At 34.1% G+C, this 21,973-nt stretch overlaps 1 protein-coding gene across 1 annotated transcript; it reads left to right on the top strand.

Annotated features, from left to right (window-relative positions):
• Positions 1–1,272: 1,272 nt before the first annotated feature.
• On the top strand, positions 1,273–10,473 carry LOC110289107 (vomeronasal type-2 receptor 116-like). The gene is made up of 6 exons (XM_021155297.1): positions 1,273–1,469; positions 4,294–4,573; positions 4,963–5,769; positions 6,464–6,691; positions 7,040–7,163; positions 9,554–10,473. Exons 1-6 carry the CDS (start codon positions 1,273–1,275, stop codon positions 10,471–10,473), a joined length of 2,556 nt encoding a protein of 851 aa, XP_021010956.1.
• The last annotated feature ends 11,500 nt before the right edge of the window (positions 10,474–21,973 follow it).

Raw genomic sequence — 21,973 nt, forward strand, 5'->3', positions numbered from 1 at the left:
GTGTAAAAATAGAGAGTATCAAAGAACTAAAGAGAAAAATATTATATTTTTAAAGATATGACAGTCAGGCCAATGCAATATAATATAGTGAATAGGATAAAACAAACAAAAAAAAGCTACAGAATAGGAAAACTCATATATTTTTTAAACTGTATTCTAACAAATTATACTATTAAAAAAAGTATTCAGTGGCTTATATGCCAAGCCCCATACACTGAGGTTTTATCTGTCTTTTATAGTGAGATTTTTCACTCCTTTATATTTTTGCTTCTTATTGCTCATATATACTCCCCACAAAATCTTCCATAAAGGAAATTACCACAGAAGATGAATACATAAATTTTTTATAACTAAATTTAAATGGTTTTTCAAACTGAGTATAATGTAGAGCTATGTGCATTGTAATGATGAAATATTATGCAAATAGTTCTTACCTTATAATAGACTGGAATTCTTAATCACTATAAAAATTAAGGTTTATAATGTGAGGTTTATTAAGAATGATATTCTGTGCACTTAGCTTGTTGTTTAACCTTCTCTTAAGAAATATGAAAGTAAACTTTTACTAGCCTTAAATTTCTACACAATCAGCTTTTACACACGAAGATTATGAATATTTAAATTCAAATTACTCATCCTTCTATATCCCTGACACAAAAGTAATTCAATTTATAGTTATGTGTTAAAGAAGGAGGAATACACCCTAAAGGAAACCTTATAAAATTAATATTTACAAGTGCTGGTGACACATACAGGCATTGCACGATATTGATAATTTGTTTATTACTGAGTTCAATTGAGGTCACTTGGAGTTACTGGCATAATTCCTAGTAAAGTTCATTTGGAATACCTGACGTAATCTGAGTTAACTGTTCAAATAGTCATCAGAAAACTGGTTGATGAACTAGGCTTGTTAGAAAATTTGCCCAGGAGGAATCCTGCCTGATGTTCATGTCTACTGACATGCATGTAATCATAAGGAATATGGATAAAAGGATAATTATGAACAAAGTTATTACCACTTATTTGTTACTTGAACATATGAACTCAGATGCCAAGCCTAAGGACATAGAGTGCTCAAGAATTCTCCAGAGGCAAACATAGAACTCAAAAGGAAATTACTAAGAGAAGTACATTTGTCCTTTAGTAGTAAGTACAGTAATAAATAGTGGGTTCTGGATGCGTTCACACAATAATAATGAATGAAATTCTTTATATCTGACTGTATATGCTGCATTTTGCTCTGGTAGATATCTTGTGAACAGGAAAAAGATGTTCTCTTTGATCTCTGTCTTCTGGTTTATGAAGATTAACTTTATTTTTTGTCATTTGAGTGACCCCAGATGCTTTTGGAGAATAAAAGAAACTGAGAATGATCTAGGAGATAAAGAAACTTTTTGTTTGTTTTCTATTTCCACAAAGCAAGGTTATGTGAAGAATGATTATTTCAGTTGGAATCTGGACAAGCAGTAAGTGCATAATTCATTTAGTTATTTTACTTTATCATTAGAGACAAACATTCTAGAAATGCTACGATGTAGACCATGATACCATGTGTCTTCTGGCTCTCCCTTTCTAGGTGATATCCAAAAATTATTTTATGTTTCAATTCTGGGTATTTTTTCCAATTCTGGTTGTTTTATGAGTACCTTATTTGTTTTGATTTTTGAGTCACAATTTCTAGGTAGATACTAAATGAATGACCCTATGATATTGACCATGCTACTAGAGAGACTCCCCTAATTTGCCAATTTCCCACTTATTGTGTCTTGGGATTAACCTGAGAATATTGGAATAAATAATGATTTTGGTTATTTCATGGAGACTAAAATATAGTGGTCTTTATTAGTCTGCTAATGTTTCATCTGTCATCGTGGATGCCCAATTCCTACACATCAGGCATTTGGATATCTGCCCTTATTAGTTACATGTCTTAAGAAGATATACAGATATTGTTCAAATAATCAATCTATCATAATTTCAAAATGTTGTGATCTATGAATCCTGCAGCAGAAGTCAAGACTGAGACAAGTATTTTTTTCACAAGGAGAATTTTCATTTTTCATTTTTTTACATTCTGTTACAATGTCATTGGCACATATTTTTTGTATTAATGTCAGAAACTTATGCAAATTTATCAATTAGAAACCTTTGAAGTATCTCTCTGTTTCAGCATATAATTTGTTAATTTGTTACAAGGGATGATACCCATACAACCTATGAGTGTATATTTTATTTTTGAGTGCTATAATAAAATATGTTGTCTGTGATACTTGATAAAATTTGAGGGAGGATTACTATGGGTACAGACTTTTCCATTACCAAGACTGTCATGTACAGATTTCACAAATTTATTTCCCATTATTACTGTATAATTTCATATACTATAGTCATTCAATATTTAAATTTATTTCTGTTTTCCTAATAATATTAATGTGTTTTGAGTTATGGGGATTGAGTATACTTTATATAAATTGATATACATTTTATGATATATAATATCTCTTTTAAAATGGGGTTACTGTATTTGAAATTTTAGTTGAAGAAATTGTGATAATTTCTCCACAATATTGTAGGACATTTATCAAAATAAGATTTCAAAGTTTCAATAATATCATATTTAAAAAGAAATTATATATGTGTGTGTATGAGGGACAGTCAGACATAGAGTGAGAGAGAGAGAAAGAGACAGACAGACAGACAGACAGAGAGATATTCTCACAATGACATTATGAGTTTTAGATAAAGATTCTATTCACTTTTAAATTGAACATAACAGAATAAAATAAAAATGGAAACAATGAATATTTTTGTCTTTGGAGTAGATTAAAGGAATTATTTAAAAGAAATTGGTAGAGCCATGGGTTGATATAATAGAGAAAGTGAGTATTTAATAATAAAAATTAATACTCATGGTAAAATGCAGGATGGAAGAGATGAACCAGAAATCTAAATGCTTAGATATAGTTGAGAAAGAATGTAGGGAAGTTGTTTGAACAAGAAAATGGTCAAAACACATTTGTACATCTCCCATAAGATTGTGGTAAGCTAGATATTATTTCAAATAAGCCTTGTAATATATAAGGAAAGGGCTTTTGTAATTAATTTAAATTACTTTCAAATATTTCTAGCTACTGGGAAAATATGTCTTAGTGTTCTCTTTTAAAATATGGGAAGTTTTATGTCCAGCACTCTAACAGTTTAAACTGCGTTACTTTCACTGTATGTGTTTTCACGTGGTACAGAAGGGTAGAGTCTATATAAAAGTTTTAATTTTTTCTTACTTACTATTAATAAGGAAAATATCAAGGCAAGAATTTTCTATCTAGAATTTAACAACAGGTAACATATTATGTAGAAAATACCTTTTGGATATATACATGACTTAGTTTTTAAGTTTTTCTTTGGTCATGATCATTTACAAATATATATATACAGAGAGAGGGGGGGGGAGAGGGAGAGAGTGAGAGAGGGGGAGGGAGGGAGGGAGAGAGAGTAGAATCATTATATATAATTTCTTTAAAAGCCTTTTATATTACATAGCAGATATGTTTCCAAAACTATGTATGTTTCTCATCCTACATTGTGCCTACACAAAAGAAATTGTTGAACAGTTATTCACTGATAATTTGTCACCAATATTTGGACATTTATTTCCTTACTATAAACATGACAGCATAGTTAAATAGGCCAGTTACTTTTAGAAGTAAAATATTGAGTTACTGTTGCACCTACATTGTTTATGATCTACATGCAAAACAATATAATATTAGAGCAATGCTAATAAATTAGGATACTCAAAAACTTGACCATGGTGGTGGAGATATAATACAATTTAATACAAATTGATAATCTCATATTGGAATCTTGGGTGTATACAGTATTGGTAGTATGAAGAGATATTCTGCCTAAATACCAACTAGTAAAAATTTTAATGTTGTGCTTTAGTTATTTCTGAGTAGCATCATTAAGGTTTGAGAAACATTAGGATTATAGGAGAAAGTGAAATGTGATCATTTCATCACATTACATCTAACTATAACTTATGCCATCATTATGAACTTGGAAAATGAGGCTTATGATTTGTGTTTTGTAGGCTATATAAAACAACAGAAATTTATTTTGTGGGAATTTAGAGAATTTAATGTAAACTTATGCAATATTCCCTTTCCTGTCAAAAACTAGTACATAACTGAGAAATTTTTGTATTGATTTTCTCTCTGTATTCTAGCATTTTTCTGGCTCATGCTTGTACAGTTTTAGGAATTATATTCTCTACTGCTCTGTTTTCAGGGTGACACCCAAGACCAACCATTTGATTTTCTCTGTTTATCTTGCCTTGGAAGAAGTAAATAAGAACTGCCATATTTTGCCCAACATTTCTCTGCTAGTTAATATTGAATGTAACGGACGAAAATATGATGAGAAAACTGGTTTGGCTTTGAAAATTGAGAACATTATTCCTAATTACTCCTGCACAAATGAGAGGAGATATTTAATTGTACTTACAGCTCCTATATGGGCAGTATCTACAAAACTTGGACCATTCCTGTTCATGTCCAGAATTCCTGAGGTAAGTCAAGATGGAATAATATTAAGGAAATACTTTCTCACCTCCGTGAGACTTTCTGATTATGAAGGCAGTTTAAAAGACAGAGGAAGGTATTATGTTCATTATGATTTATCAAACTTATGCTTATGGATAGATATGTTTGTGGCAAACATAACAACTTCATCATAAATGGGCATGGGAGGCATCTGTATTGTGAAATGTTATACCAGAAGTCTCAGTATACCTTTATTATTTAGAGAATCACAAGAAGTTGGATACACTGAAATAATGAGATGAAAAAGAATCACTTTCTAACATGAATACAGTTTGCTCAAGCACACTCAGATCTCACAACGACCCCTCTGCAGTCCATCATGTTCATATTGTTGCCTATGCACTGTATTTTTCAGCTTTACTGTGGTCACTTTCATCCTCTTCTGAGTGATAATGAAGAATTTCCTCATATTTACCAGATATCACCCAAGGACACATCTCTACCACTAGCCATGGTATCCCTAGTTGTTCATTTCAGATGGAATTGGATAGGAGTGATTGTTACAAGTGATGACCAAGGAATACAATTCCTTTCTGAATTGAAAGGAGAAATGCAGAAAAACATTGTTTGTTTATCAGTTGCTATTATTATCCAAACTGAGATGTCCATGGCCCTTAAAGAGCTACGTATGAATTATAAACATATCTCAATGTCATCAGCAAAAGTTATGATAGTTTATGGAGACAAATTTTCTCCCATAAAGTATGCCCTCACAGTGTGGATATCTCAAGGCATTTTAAGAATCTGGGTTAGTGTGTCACAATTTGATATGATCACGATTCTAGGAGATTTCTTGCTGTACTCCTCTACTGGGACTTTTATTTTTTCACACCAGCAACCTGAAATACCTGGTTTTGAAAAATTTATCCAAACAGTACACCCTTCAAACTATAGTAGTGAATTTTACTTTGCCAAACTATGGTGGACATATTTTAGATGTTCATTGCCAGTATCGAATTGTAAGAAGCTGAAGAATTGTCCATCAAAAACTATATTTACATGGTTATTCAGGACACCACTTGGAATGGCCATGAGTGATACATGCTATAACTCATACAATGCTATATATGCTGTGGCCCACTCACTTCATGAGATGCTTCTGCAAGAAGTAGACACATGGTCAAAGAATGCTGGGAAGGAACTGGAATTTGACTCTTGGAAGGTAATGAGTGTTACACTAAATGGCATTTACATGGTTTGAGTATTTTAATAGAATCACATGGTCTAAAGCCATGTCAATAAGAAATTTCACACATAAATGTACATAGTTCTGTATTCTATTATTTCATAGGAGGAAGTTTATGTTTCTCTCATATATTCTGACACAGTGACCACTGGTATGCATGTCAGCATTCACAATCTAAGTCATGAAGTTTTAAACAGAACTTTGAACCAACTATGTGACACATGTATTAATTTTTCTCATGAAATTCTTAAATAGCCATAAGAAGATTACTCATCTTTTACGTTATTCAAAAGATCCTATTCAAATTACTAAATAGATCACAAAGAATATCATGTACTTTTCTATTAATTTCACTTACTAATACTTTGTACTCCATTGCCTGTGATCCAAAAAAATTATTGGGAGAAAAAGCATCGAGGTGTCATTACTCTCCAATCATAAAAATCAGGAGTATAGGTTTTAAAGCACCAAGTCCATCAAGAAAATTGTATTAGTAAACAAAGTGGAACTAAATTTACATCTACATGAAATTTATTTTTGATTTTAGTATTGAATAATTCTGGTAAAGATAGATTTTTGGAAAGGGTAATAAGTGGGAATTTTCTAAATGTAATACTTTCTATTCTAATGTGTAAGCCTAGTTGAAACTAAAATGACAAATGTGCTTTAGATGTTCTCTATTCTGAAGTCCTTAAAATTTGTAAATCCTGCTGGAGACCTAGTCAACATGAACCAGAATCTGAAGCAGGATACAGAGTATAACATTTTCTATATCATGGATTTCCAAAAAGATTATGGACTTAAAATGAAAATAGGAAGATTTTCAGGGCATCTTCCAAGCGGTCAACAGCTATATATGTCTAAAGAAATTATGGAGTGGGCTACAGATATTGACCAGGTAATTTAGTCATAATTTTAGTGTTTAACATGTAGCACAGTTACCTAAAATATTCTCTGCTTTTGCTATGTCATGGAATAAATACTTGGTATTTCTTCATTTATTGACTTACTCTACACTGACCTAGATATTCTCTCTTCCTTATTACTACCCTCTGTTTTGATATTTCTTAATATATAACTCATAATACATTCGTTGATTTTATCTGTAAAAAATAAAACTGTACAATTTATCATGATACATGTGTGTTAAAAGTGGTCTTTCAGTGAATCTCTGATTTTGGAATCCCTGGATATTTGTCCATTAGGATATTGTCCATATTTATATAATATATGTTATTTTTCACAGATTCTACCCTCAATATGTAGTATGCCTTGCACACCAGGACTCAGAAAATCCTCTCAGGAAGGAAAGGATATCTGCTGTTTTGTTTGTATCCCCTGCCCAGAAAATGAAATTTCCAACATGACAAGTAAGATTGTCTGTTATCAAAATTACAAGATTGATTTTTTTCTCACAAATTTACATAGTTCTCAAAAGTCCTTTGTAGAAAGGAAAAGATATATCAGGTTAAGGATTAAAAATTTCAGATATACTATTATTCAAAATATTAAACACGTTCTCTCTTGAACTGTATTTTTGCCTCACTATTGTAGATTCCTGGAAAACAATATTTTCCTGAATATTTCTTTAGAATACAAAAGACAAGTACATTATGACATGTTTGTGTTTTTCAATTTTATTAAATATCAGAATACTATATATTTGCAATACATTACCATTTATTCACTTTATGGTGTACTCACATGCCCCATACCTTCACTTCTGCCAGTCCCATTCTTACAAATTCATCCCCCTCATGAACCCTATCTTTCCCATTATAGTAAGACAGCTTCCTCTTGGATCCTGCTTCATCATGTGTTATCTGTTCAAAGCAGGACTAGCGCTGAGGCCCAATGACGCAGCAAAAGTAAGTGAAAGAAAGCCAATGGCAGGTCACAAAGTTATGTATAGATTTTCCTCCTCTTGTAACAGGACACAGAAGATCAAGTTTCTTTTCTTTTCTTTTCTTTTTTTATGTGTATTGGATTTATAGACAGCCTATCAGTTCTTCTGGTAAGCTTGAAGTGTAGTTGAGCAGTGGCTGACATTTCTTTGTATAATGTATAAATACTTGTATACACACACACACACACACACATATATATATATAGAGAATAGGTATATATGTATATTACAGTACCTGATTTTTTAAAATACAAATTTGTATTATTTGAGTACTTTTACTCACCATTTAAACAGCATTATTCAGAACAATCCAAGAGATAATACAAAATGAAACAGAATATACAACTTTCAATACAGAGACAGTACTTAAAAGACACAACTATTCATATTGCTAAATTTGATTCAGTTAAAATTAAAAGTAAACAGAATGCATTGTAGTGAAAGTTAAAATGATACAAGCCAAAAAAATGTTCTAAGCCTCTGTGTATAATTACGTGCCAAGAAATTTTTTGAGAAATAGAATATTATGTAGACATTTCTGAGTAAATACTACAACCTTGGGAGAATTAGGATGTAAAATCTTACAGAAATTATGAATACTGGAGGAAATATACTTTACCAAAATTCATACATTTAATCACAAAACTGAATATATCATTTTTGACATGTAGAAAATTTGGGTGTTAAAATTTTCAAATTGTGTCTGCCTTAACATTATCAGTACTTTCATTTGCTACTTTTAGTACCAAGATTATAAAACAATAACACGATTATACTTTTCTTACAAAATCAATACTCTTTAGTGCCTTTAAAATTTATGACCGATTTTTTAATTGCTTTTCATGCAAAGATTTTCTGTATATAAAATATTTCTAAGTACAATAAAATAGTCTGTATATTATTACTTGTGTGTTTTGAGGGAACACTATTTTGTTATTCAAGGACAATTAGTAGGTAGCCTCTACCCTAGGAAAGTATCTCAATATTCTCTGGTTGTCTTTAGTCCCATATGCAAGATTTTTACTTGATAATCTTTCCCTACTCCACTTTGTTATGTTTATTGTTTTTTTTTTTTATCTCACCCAGCTTACGCTCAAGATTTTCTTTTGTTGAGATTTTATGGGTTTTACTAGTGATCATCATAGAAAATAAAAAATTTGAACTCACATCAAATTTTCATCTACTAACTGTTACAATCTATAGACTCCTTCTTTTGGAAATATAAGGTTTAAATGACAAATCAATTTTGTAGATATATTCATTGGATAGGACTCCAAAACTCTTAATTTTACTATGATTTTCTCTAGTGGTGTCTGTGACTTTCATAGAGTAAGGACTATACTTAACTGTGTGTGTAAGGAAAAGTATTTGGAACATAGTTAGGGATTAAAATGTTTTAGTAACATTTTGACTATATGTTTTTTTTCCAAGATATGTTTTGGATATAATTTATTGGTCAAACAAACAACTTGAGACCACATGTAGACTGAAAGAATTGCTGATCGCTAAACATTAAGCCATATGGACACAAATATAAAGCATAAATAACAAAATTTTGTTTCCACGAATTGTCAATTTAAGATGTGTGATTGTGGAAACATGAAAATTATGTGATGGAATGAGTTTTTGAAATAAGCCATAAAAAACTTGAATATATATTATAAACAAAAGCTTTCATGAAGATGATAAGCATTAAAATTTAGATCAAATGCTATGCAGCCTCCACATTTAAATTTACATATAGCACAAGATGCAAGTCTAATTTAGCTATAATTTTTCCAATAAATTAATTCAGTGTGTCTTGTTAGTGATAATAAATAAATATATCTGATAACACTTTTCTTCGTATACTAGACATGGATCAGTGTGTAAAGTGTCTGGAAGATCAATATGCCAATGAAGACCATACTCTCTGTCTCCAAAAAGTTGTGGCTATTTTAGATTATAGAGACCCTTTGGGAAAAGCTCTGGCTGGCTTTGCTCTATGCTTCTCTCTCCTTACATCTGTTGTACTCTTTGTCTTCCTGAAACACCGAGATACTCCCATAGTCAAAGCCAATAACCAAACTCTTAGCATTGTCCTACTCATCTCCCTCATATTTTGTTTTATCTGTTCCTTGCTTTACATTGGTCATCCCACTATGGTCATCTGTATCCTGCAGCAGACCACATTTGCCATTGCGTTCACTGTGGCTACCTCTACTATCTTGGCTAAGACAATTACTGTAGTACTGGCATTCAAGATAACTGTTCCAGGAAGAAGAATGAGGTGGCTGCTTGTATCAGGGGCACCCAAATACATCATTCTCATATGCACCATGATTCAGCTGATTCTCTGTGGAATCTGGCTGGGAACTTCTCCTCCATTTGTTGATGCTGATGTACACATGGTACATGGCCACATCATCATTGTTTGCAACAAAGGTTCAGTGATGGCCTTCTATTGTGTCCTTGGATACATGGGATTTGTTGCTCTAGCAAGTTTCACTGTAGCTTTCTTGGCCAGGAATCTGCCTGATACATTCAATGAGGCCAAGCTCTTGACATTCAGCATGCTGGTGTTCTGTAGTGTCTGGATCACTTTCATCCCTGTCTACCACAGCACTAAAGGGAAGATTATGGTTGCTGTGGAAGTTTTCAGTATCTTGGCCTCCAGTGCAGGGCTGCTTCTTTGTATTTTTGCCCCAAAATGCTATATTATTTTATTAAGACCACAATCAAATTCTTTTCACAAGTTCAGGAAACCTCATGCTAAAGCTGAAAATAAAAGTTAAATTAGCCACTTATATAGTGAATCAAACTTATCTACATTTTCACAAACTGCTTTCTACTCATCATGCATTATGTTGAAATATGAAGTTGATATCATATAAACAATGTGGAATATAAGATGTTTAATAAAATGCAAACTCATGACCTGGACTTAAGTTTATTGGATAAAACTGTTTAATCAGACACTTTTATACCTATAATGACAGTTTAATTTTATTATATAACTGTCAGGTATCTGAAAATTGCCACTTGGCTTTGTGAATTATTTCATGTATTATCCACCTACCTGTATTAATTGTTTGTTATTCTTCCTTTCTAGAAAAATTATCACCATGTTGATATTATATAGAGATATTAAGAAAGAATCCTTTTTTATATTTCTTGTTCTCCAAAAAATTATGAAGAACAATTAAATAATTTTCTTTAGAACATGATACCCAAGCACGTGGGAAGATAAAAATTTATGATGGCATCACTACATTATGTTTCAATTTGAATACTGATCATAATGAAGATCCTCTGATATTTATATCATAATTCTGCTGAAAGTCTCATAGATGAGGATATAAACAAATCCATAAAAATCTGTTATTTGGCTAAATAGCCATTGCCTAAAATGCATATATTTTTATTTATGTATATATTTGAGGATATAGTCTTCTCTCAAACTTAGTCATAGATAATTATTTATATAATACATAGCAATCAGTTAAGAAATGCATAATGATTTTAACTACAAAGATTAACAAATCTGTTCCTCCCCCTTAAGTAAAACAGCCTCACCATCAAGGCTTGGAAAATATCTTGGCATATGAGGCAGAGAAACTAAGGGCCAATCACTTAGAACTGTGAAATTCTATCTTTATAACTGGGTGATGTTCTTGAAAGACATATTAATGAACAAAATCTCCAAAAATATAAAAAATTGAAAACACTGGCATAACTCAGGAAATCATCTTTAGGTCTCCTCCAACATACTTTAAACTATAAGAAGTAGAGAGGGCATTTGGAAAGAAAACTTATTCTTTTATTGGGGACGTGATTTATGCTAGAATATACACTGTCTAATAAATGGCCCTAAATCTTTGCACAGTCTAGCATCACTAACTATAAATAGTGAATTATCAAAAATCAAAGACAAAATTTGGGAAAAGATTGTATTGAAAAGTGGTAGAAGCTATATAGGGAAAGGAGGAATAAATATTAATATATTACAATTAATTTATTGTGAAATTTCATAATTTCTCATAATTTATTAGTTTATATGATTGAAATAATTTGAAATTTTCACTAAGCTATTATACATTAGTCAGCTATAATTTGAAGCTGAATTCTCAATATTAATTTTCATGAATTTTGCACTAAAACTTTCCTCTCTTATAGGAATTCTTAAGATGAGATACCTTTGATGGGATTTTATGTGAAGATAAATGAGAGATCCTGTTATTTTTTATGTGCATAAAAGCTAAGAGTGGAGTTTAACATGGGGCAAAGGAACATTCAATAAAGAATAAATATTTAAACTAATAAGTATTATAGTTATATTAATAAATTAAGAGTAAGATTAAGCTCTATAGTGTAAGTGGAAAAAACGTATTATTTACATCTGTCTAGGGTTTCTCTGTTTATCCCTGGTTGTCCTGGAAATCACTCTGTAGACCAGGCTGGCCTCAAACTCAGAAATCTGCCTGCCTCTGCCTCCTAAGTGCTGGGATTAAAGGCGAGCACCACCACTGCCTGGCTTGGATTACTGCTTTCTTAGAGGTTAATTTCTTGCGCTCTTTTTATATTTTGGATATTAGCCTTCTATCAGATGTAGGGTTACTGGAGAATTTTTTTAAAACAATCTGTTTGTTAAATATTGTTTTTTAAAAATTTGTTCTATTGACTGTGTCTTTTGCCTTACAGAATCTGTTCAGTCTTATGAGGTCCCATTTATCAATTGTTGCTCTTAGGGCATAAGCCTTAGAAAATTTAAATCTCCCCTTGTGCTGATGAGTTGGAGACTCTTTGCACTTTCTCTTCTATTACATTAATTATATTTGATTTTATGTTGAGGTCCTTGATTCACTTGAATTTGATGTTTGTGCAAGAGGATAAAGGAGGATCTTTTCTCATTCTTCTAAATACAGACCACCAAGTAGTCCAGCACCATTTATTGGAATTTTTTTCTTTTTATACTTGTGTTTTTGACATCTTTGTCAAAAGTTCAAGTATCCATAGTTGTGGAGCAAGGGGCTATACACAGACAGCCTGGTCTCCAGTTGAGCTTTGGTCTTGAACCCTGGTGGGACCCTGTGGATGGTAATTTCCACCTACATGGGACAGACGGCATTCTATCATGTCTCCTGGACCCCTGGCTCCTGTTGAAGTTACCACCTCCACAGAGGCATGTGGCTATCAGTCACGTAGGAATAGCACCAAGCCTTCCCACATGCAAATAAGGTTTTCCCCAAACTCTCAGCTCAAGTCAATGAGAGGTACCTGCTGTATAACCCTGAATCACCCCCAGAACTGTATATAAATCCATCTAGGGAATTAAAGGTTCATGAGAACTACTCCTTCATCTGAGTCTTTTGTTCCAAGAGCTGTATGTAACACTTGGGAAGAAATATTCTCTCCCGAAGAACCACCTGAGGTCCTACTGCATTTCTCACTGGATAGTTGCCTTCTCATCAGCCCAGTCTGACCCTACTCAGTTCAGAGCGGCTCCAGAGTTACTGAGGGACCTGGAAGGCACTGAAGAGACTTTGTCTCCCTGCCTGCACTCGCTTCCCTTTGCTGGAACCCTCGCACCAGGCCTGGACAGAGATCTCCTTGTCAAACCTCTGGTACCCAGGCCCACATCTGGTGCCCCACGTGGGGCTTCCTCTATGAGTTTTGAAGGTATTTTGCTTTTACAGATTGGAGAATGGAGAGAGAGAGAGAGAGAGAGAGAGAGATACCACATTTGAGGGGGGAGGCAGAGGAGCAGATGGATTAATTTTTCCTCTGAGGCATAAGGAGGCAGGAGTGGGTAGATGGATTTTATGTCTCTTATTGGGTAAGGGCTGTGACATCTGAAATGGAATAGTTTCTAAGACCTTGATCTTTGGATTCATTCATCTGACTGAGGGTGCTCAGCAGCTGTTACTATTAGTCTGTCTTATTTTAGATGGCCCTGTGCACTGCCTAACTGTGGCTAAGATTGACCAAAAAAATCACGGGAGGGTTTTTTTTGTTTTTTTGTTTTTTTGTTTTTTTTCCTTCTCAGGTATCTTTGTTTTTGATGAGAGAAGCCACTCTGTTCCATGAGTGCGGACTATAAATATTATCATTGACTATGCATGGCACTATCTGAAGGACTTCCTCCCAAAATAAGGAGGCTTGGTTTTTGGCTATCTTTATTCCTCAGTGTTTTAGTATGACACGTGTTTCTCTGGCCTGTGGTGATATTTTATGTGATAGTGAGTTGCCCATGATAGAAAAGAAGTGCTGTGCAATGGAACCTTCCATTGGTCTTTTTGGCTTTGGAGGGTTCCAGAGAAGTCCAAAAATCTAAGCCTTCTGACGGATTTAAGAACTGGCAGCCGCCCTGTAGCTTTTACATGGCTACTGCATTACCAGGTTTTCTTTGTTTTAAGGAGAAGTTAGATAGAGCGTCTTTGCCAATGCCCATTGCAGGCTATCGGGATTTAGACAAAGGTCAGAGGGACCTTCGGCCAGCACTAGAGAGGATCTCTGGCCAGGAGGCTTCAATTGTCCCTTCAGCTTGTCTAAAAGCACAGTAGGGAAAGACAGATTGTTTTCAGAGGTGTGAGGGCTCACCTTCCCTCAGTATCCATTAGGCGTGTCTGTTCAAGCCCCATGTCCAGGAGCCAGATGTGGGCCTGGGTAGGTTTACTTCTGGATCATCCATTCTATTCAACTGATTGAATTGTCTGTCACTGTACCAATACCATGTGATCTTTGTTATTTTTTCTTTTTTTAGTACAGCTAGAGGTAAGACATAATAATGCCAACTAAAGGTCTTTTATAGTTGAGAATTTTTTGGCTATGATGAATTCTTTGTCCAGATGAAGTTGAAAATTGCCCTTCCCATGTCTTTGAAGAATTGTGTTGGAATTTTGGCAGGGATTCCATTGAATCTGTAGATTGCTTTTGGCACAATGGTCACTTTTACTATGTAATCATACCAATCCAGTAGCATAGTAGATCTTTCCATTTTCTGAGGTTGTCTTCAACTTCTTTAAGAGATTGAAGTTCTCATACTGATCTTTCACTTTCTGGGTAAGAATTACAACATGATATTTGTGTTATTTTAAAGATTGTTGATTCAATAATTACATTCTTAGCCTCATGACCATTTGAATAGAGGGAGGCTGGTGATTCGTTTGAGTTAATTTTATTGTCTGCTACTTTGTTGAGGTTATTTCCCAGCTACAGAAGTTTAAGTGGAATTTTGGGATTTGTCTGAATACTATCATATTATCTGCAAATAGTGAAACAATGATTTCTTCCATTTCAATTAGTAAGTTGAAGAAGATAATTTTTTTGTTTTTTAATGTATTTAGCTAGAACTATAATAGAGTCGGCACAACTTTGTCTTTTCCCTGACTTTAGTATGATTGATATTAATTTCTCCCCATTTATTTATTCATTTTGATGTTGGATGTTGTTTTATATATATTACTTTTATTATGCCTTGAATTCCTGATCACTCCAAACACTTAACATGAAGGGGTGTTGGATGTAATCAAAGGTTCTTTCAGAATCTAATCAGAATATCATGTGATTTTTCCTTTAGCTTGTTTACACAGTGTATTATGTTGATACATTTTCTTATATTGAATAATCACTCCATCACTGGGGATAAACATACTTGATAATTGGGAGTGATAATTTTGATGTGTTCTTGAGTTTGGCATATGGGAATTTTATTGAGTACTTTTGCATAGAAATTCATAAACAATGCCAGGCTGAAGTTCTGTTTCTTTCTTGGGTATTTGTGGGGTTTAGCTGTCAGAGTAATTGTGGCCTCATAAAATGAATTAGTGTACTTTGTTGTTTTTTTTCAAGGAATAGTTTCAGGGGTACTGGTATTAGGTCTTATTTGAAGGTGTGATAGAATTCTGCACTAAAATAATCTGGCCCTGGGCAGTATTTGCTTAGGCAATTTTTAATTACTACTATTAATTCCTTAGCAGTTATGAAAGTGTTTCAGTATTTTGCCTGATAACATTATGCTGCTACATGATATCTGTCTAGAAATCACCAATTTCATCTACATTTTCCAGTTATCATGAGTATAGTCATTTGTAGTAATCTATGATGATTTTGTTAATTCCTTTGATTTCTGTTATGTCTCTTTTTATTTCATATTATGTTTAAATGAAACTGTCTATATGCTTTTTCTTTAGATTTTCTAAGGTTTTATTTTCTCAAAGGAACAACTCTTAGGTTTTTTTTCTTTTTTTTTTTTTTTTTTGATTCTTTGTACTGATCTCTTTGGCTCTCACTGGCTGACTTCAGCTATTTAATTGATTTCCTGCCCTCTACTCTTCTTGGGTATGTATCTTATAGTTCTTGAGCTTTCAGAAGAGCTACGAAGCTGCTATATTAGGATTTCTCCAATTTCTATACAAAGGCACTTAGTACTTTAAATTATCCTCTTATCACTGCTTTCATTGTGTCTCACATGTTTGGGGATGCTATGACTTCATTTTCATTTTATGAAGACATTAACTTCTTCTTTTATTTCTTCTCTGATGAGTTGGTACCATGAGGTACTAATAAGAAGGTATATTCTTTATAAGTGGCTGAAGAACAACTTAGGACATATAGATGCCACTCAGGAAAAAAAAAATGAATCAGGCATTTTGTGTTTGCAGCACAGTTTACTGCTCAGTATGAAACTGTATTCACAATAGTGTTAAATAAATGGATAATTCACAAGGGACCATGAGACCAGTATGGAATTACAGTGGCTTTTCTAAGCCATTTCATGCATCAAGATCTCTGTAATGTAGGAAAGACATTGGTTGATTAAGTGATCATAGAAAATGGGGAAATACTTCTGTTTGTGTTACTGGAAATCTAATGAGAGAACATTTTTGTCAATATGGAGTTTCTAAGAAGAAAAATGATTTTAAAAAGTCTAATTTTGTTCAGTGAAGCTTCTAAGGAACATTTCAATTCCTGGGAAATAATTCTCATTTGATATCCATAATAGAACAACTAAAGAAAAATAAAGTATCTTCAAAACTTAAGCAATTGCCTCCCTGCCCAGTATGAAAAGGTTATATTTCCTTCCAAAAAAAAAAAAAAAAGGTTATAATACCAGTGGAAATATTTTGCCAGCCATCCTGTAGTGAAAAGAGTGGCAATAGGTTCAGGAAAAATGATATTCCAGTGCAACTCTGATCCAGGTAATAAGCAATTACTACAGGATAGAACATGGCCATATTGATCATTGTTGCTCAATAGGTAGTAGGTGATTCATTGAGGCTTCCTGAATTGAGATGGTGATATGAAGGAAGGTTCTATGGAAGAAATTAAAGATTAAATTAAGTTTAATTTCTAACAAAGAAAGTCTGAAGATTAGAGAGAACTTGTTAAGTTAGTACTGCCTATCAATGCTTTGTAAGAAAACTTGATATTTGCAGCAAAGCAATTGATAGAAGTTGTTCAAATTCATTATCTTGTTAGCTGTAAATTTCTGGGATGTGACCTTTGCTGAAAAGTGAGTACAATAGATTTGAGTAGATTAGATTCCTGTGAATTATTTTTCAGAGAACTACAAGAAACAACACAAATTATAAAAACTGGTCTCACTTTTCTGCCAAGACTAGATGGTAAAACCCTTTGGATAAAAATAATTCATTTGCAGGCTTTGACTGAAGGACATGAATCAATTACACTGGCTGTAGACTGGGAACTTATATTACTGCTTTAATTTTGACAATGCATGTTAAACTAAAGTAACTATATAACAGAGTCTGATATCAAGGATAATACCAATTCTTTTCAAATTGGATTCAATGCACACTTAACCAGAGGGATGTTAAGTCAGATGCTGTAACCTAGAACAAAAACCTGAGGATGTGTAAGCTACTTCTGTGGCTTTTTTCAGTTGATGTGCTATGCCTCTGAAACTCTTCTTTAAATTATGTGTGCATACACTTATACTTTTATTGTCATCCTCAAGTTATAATGGTGAAGATCTTGAAAACAAGTGTTTATTACTATGACATTTTGACTTATTATTTTAGCCATTTTTTGACATGTATAATCATTTCCTGTAAGGTAAAGTGATGACTGCTGAAAGGAAGCAGAAAGAATATAAAAAAGATAGGAAGTGCTGGAATAATTGGTGATATTTCCAATGACCAGAAAGTTACTTAGGCATGAAGGTAAACATAAGGAACTCTTATAAGGAAGTCCCTGAAACTTGTCATACTCACTAGGCCCCTCCTTGTTAAAGAAGTCACTAAAAGCTGAGAGTCCTTCTCAGAGAAAATATCCTTAAGAATTCTCATTCTCTCTCTCTCTTCCTTTGTAAATTTGATTTTTTTATTTACATTTCAAATACTATCCACTTTTCTAGTTTCCCCTCCAAAAATGTCCCATCCACTACCCTTATTCCTTACTCAACAACACACCTACACCTTCATCTCTGTCCTGACACTCACCTAAACTGTGGAATTGAGCTTTCATAGGAACAAGCACCTCTCCTCCTCTTGATGTCTGACAAGGCCATTCCAAGCTACATATGCAACTTGAGGCATTGGTCCCTCCATATGTACTCTTTTGTGGGTCCTTTTGTCCGTGGGAGCTCTGAGATTTCTGGTTGGTACATATTGTTCATTCTATGGGCCAACAAAATCCTTCAGCTCCTTCAATCCTTTCTCTAGCTCCTCCATTGGGGACCCAATGTTCAATTCAATGGTTGGTTGTAAACATCTCTGTAATTGTCAGGTAATAGAAGAGATGATAAAGAGATAGGGCTAACAGGGTCCTATCATCAATCACTTGTTGGCCTACACAATAATGTCTGGCTTTGGTACTTGTATATGGGATGCTTCCCCAGGTTGGGCAGTCCCTGGATTGCCTTTCCTTCAGCCTCTGCCAAACATTTTGTCTCTGTATATCCTCTCATGATTATTTGGTTCCCTCTTCTAAGATGGATGAAAGTATACACACTTTGATCTTGCTTTGTGTTGAGCTTTATGTGTTCTGTTAATTTAAATCTTTTGTAATCCCAGCTCATGAATAATATCCACTTATCAGTGAGTGCATACCATGTGTGTTCTTTTGTGATTGGATTATCCCACTCAGGATGATATTTTCCAGCTCAGTCCATTTGCCAAATAATTTCATGAATTCATAGTTTTTAATAGCTGAGTTGTACTCCATTGTGTAAATTTAAATGTACCGCATTTTCTGTATCCATTCCTCTGTTGAAGGACATCTGCAATCTCTCCAGGTTCAGGCAATTATAAATATGGTGGTTATGATCGTAGTGGAGCATGTCTTTATTACATTTGGCAACTCTTCTGGGTATATACCCAGGAGAGGCATAGGTGTGTCCTTAGGTAGAACAATGTCCAATTTTCTGAAAAAATGCCAAATTGATTTCCAAAATGTCTGGACTAGCATGCAATCCCACTGACAATGGAAGAGTGTCTCTCTTTCTCCACATCTTCTTCAACTTCTGCTGAATTTTTTAGGCTAGTCATTATGACTGGTGTGAACCATAATCTTAGTGTTGTTTTGATTTGCATTTCCATGATGACTAAAAATGTTGAATATTTCTTTATTTCTCATCCACTCGGTATTCCTCAGTTGTGAATTCTTTCTTTATATCTGTACCACATTTTTAATAGGATTATTTGGTTCTCTGGAGTATATGATCTGGAGTTCTTTGTATATATTGGAAAATAACCTTCTATTCGATGTAGGGTTAGTAAAATTCTTTTCCCAATAAGCTGTTTACCATTTTGTGCTATACTCAAAAAATAAACAGCCAGACAGTAGTGGCACACACCTTTTATCCCAGCACTTGGGAGGCAGAGGTAGGTGAATTTCTGAGTTTGAAAACAGCCTGGTCTACAGAGTGAGATCCAGGACAGCTAGGGCTACATAGAGAAACCCTGTCTCAAAAAAACAATAAAAATATAAAGAAAGAAAGAAAGAGAAAGAAAGAGAGAAAGAAAGAGAGAAAGAAAGAATAAACAGGCTTGGAGGGGGATTAGGGTAAAACCACTTTTTACAATAGTCACAACAATATAAAGTATGTTGGGGTGACTCTAACAAAGCAAATGAAAGATATGTACGACAAGAACTTCAAATTTCTTAAGAAAAAAACTTAAAGATCTCAGAAGATGGAAAGTTCTCCCAGGCTCATAGCTTGACAGCATTAATACAGTAAAAATGGCCATCGTGACCAAAGCAAGCTACAGATTCAATGCAATCCCCATCAAAATTCCAACTCAATTCTTCAGGGAGTAATAAAGAGAAATTTGCAAATTGGCCTAGAATAACAAAAATCACAGGATAGAAAAAGTATTCTGAACAATATAAGAACTTTTGAAGAATCACCATCCCTGACCTCAAGCTGTACTACAGAGCAATTGTGATAAAAAAAACTGTATGGTATTGGTACAGAGATAGGCATGTAGATCAATGGAATAGAATTGAAGACCTAGAAATTTACCCATACTATTATTGTCAACTGATCTTTGACAAGGGTACTAAAATCATCCAGCGAAAAATGGCAGGATTTTCAACAAATGGTGCTGGTTCAATTGGTAATCAGCATGTAGAAGAATACAAATTCATTAATTCTTATCTCTTGTACAAAGTTCAAGTCCAAGTGAATTAAGTAAGCCACATAAAACAAGATGCACTGAAACTAATAGAAAATAAAGTTGTGAAGAGCCTTGAGCACATGGGCACTGGGGGAATTTTCATGAACAGAACACCAATAGATTAAAATGGTTCCTCTTAATGAAGTAGAGTTTCAAAGAAGACACCTGAGGTCTAACAGCCTACCTGTCTCTCAGGAGGTCTGCAGTAACACATGTGAGACTCCCGTCCAAATTTTCATCTGAGCTTATACACTCAGCATATCCAAGCTGATTCTGGACCCACCTGTCATACTCAGGAGCTCAATAGTCCTTATGTTCTGTTTCTCCACCCTCAGATCGTGAGTCTACCAGGAGGTCTGCAGAAACCATAAATACAGCCTTCTGACTCCCAGGAAGACTACTATGACCAGGGACACATTATTTTAGTATATCAACCCCATCTACTATAATGGCAGAACCTGTCCATGGAGCACAGAGCCTTCATGTCTCCCAGAGGTTAACATGGAAAGGAACACATGAGGTATGCCCCAACCAGGTACATAGAAGGTCATCAAGAACCAGAGACACAGGAGGTCTCCACACCTTCAACCAGGGACAAAATTGACTCCCTTCCAGGAGAACAGCTCAAACACATGTCACCGGGCATAAACTGCCTCCAAAGAGGCCAGCTCTTGTCAGAGGAATCTGGGCAAGATAACACCAGGGATAACTAAATGGAGACAGGTATGTGTCCTAACATAAGTGATGGAAACCAATGCAATTTAGCACTGTCAGAACCCAGTTCTTCCACCCAGCAATCTCTTGATCCCCTAATAGACCTGAAAATCCAGTTTCTGACAAAAAGTCCAATCTCATGAAGAGGATTGAGGTCTTTGAGGAGTATATAAATAACTCATTGAAAAAAAAATGCAGGAAAACAGAAGAAAGCAGATGGAAACCCTTAAACAGTAAACAAATACATCCCTTCAAAAAATACAGGAAAATACAAACAAGCAGGTGAAGGAATAGAGCACAATGATCTGAGATGTAAAATTGGAAGTAGTAAAAATAAAGAAATCAGAAATGGAGGCAGTCATGGAGATGGACAACTTAAGGAATAGATTAGGATCTACAGATGCAAGCATCAACAGCAGAATACAAGAGATAGAAAAGAAAATCTCAGCCATAGAGGATACAATAGAAGGTATGGACACATTGGCTAATGATAATACAAGTGACAAAACCTCTTAATCCAAAATAACCAGAATTCTCTAAACAACGTAAAGACAGACCTAAGGATAATAAAAGTAGCAAAGGGTAGGGGTTCCCAGCTCACAGGGCCTGAAAATATCAACAAAATCATAGAAGCAAACTTCCCCAGTCTAAAAAAAGAGATGGTCAGAAATGTAAAAGAAGCATACAGATCACCAAAAAAGTTGGACCCCAAAAAATAGTTTTCCTGTCACATAATAACCAAAACACTTAATGCTTAGAACAAAGAAAGATTATTAAAATGTGTGATAGAAATCACCAAGTAAAACAAGAAGACAGACCTATCAGATTACAACAGACTTCTCCACAGAGACTCTAAAACCCACATGATCCTGGATAGATGTCAAGCAGACCCTAAGGGAACATAAATGCAAACCCAGGCTAACATACCCAGAAAAACTTT

The sequence above is a fragment of the Mus caroli genome, unplaced genomic scaffold (assembly GCF_900094665.2).
Source record: "Mus caroli unplaced genomic scaffold, CAROLI_EIJ_v1.1 scaffold_9892_1, whole genome shotgun sequence".
NCBI classification, from domain to species: Eukaryota; Metazoa; Chordata; class Mammalia; order Rodentia; family Muridae; genus Mus; species Mus caroli.

Excerpts from the sequence above, each read along its gene's own strand:
- LOC110289107 (XM_021155297.1), top strand. The coding sequence starts at position 1,273 with ATGTTCTCTTTGATCTCTGTCTTCTGGTTTATGAAGATTAACTTTATT. Across the intron at positions 5,770-6,463 it reads TGGAATTTGACTCTTGGAAG|ATGTTCTCTATTCTGAAGTC; the intron begins GTAATGAGTGTT and ends AATGTGCTTTAG. Across the intron at positions 6,692-7,039 it reads GGGCTACAGATATTGACCAG|ATTCTACCCTCAATATGTAG; the intron begins GTAATTTAGTCA and ends TATTTTTCACAG.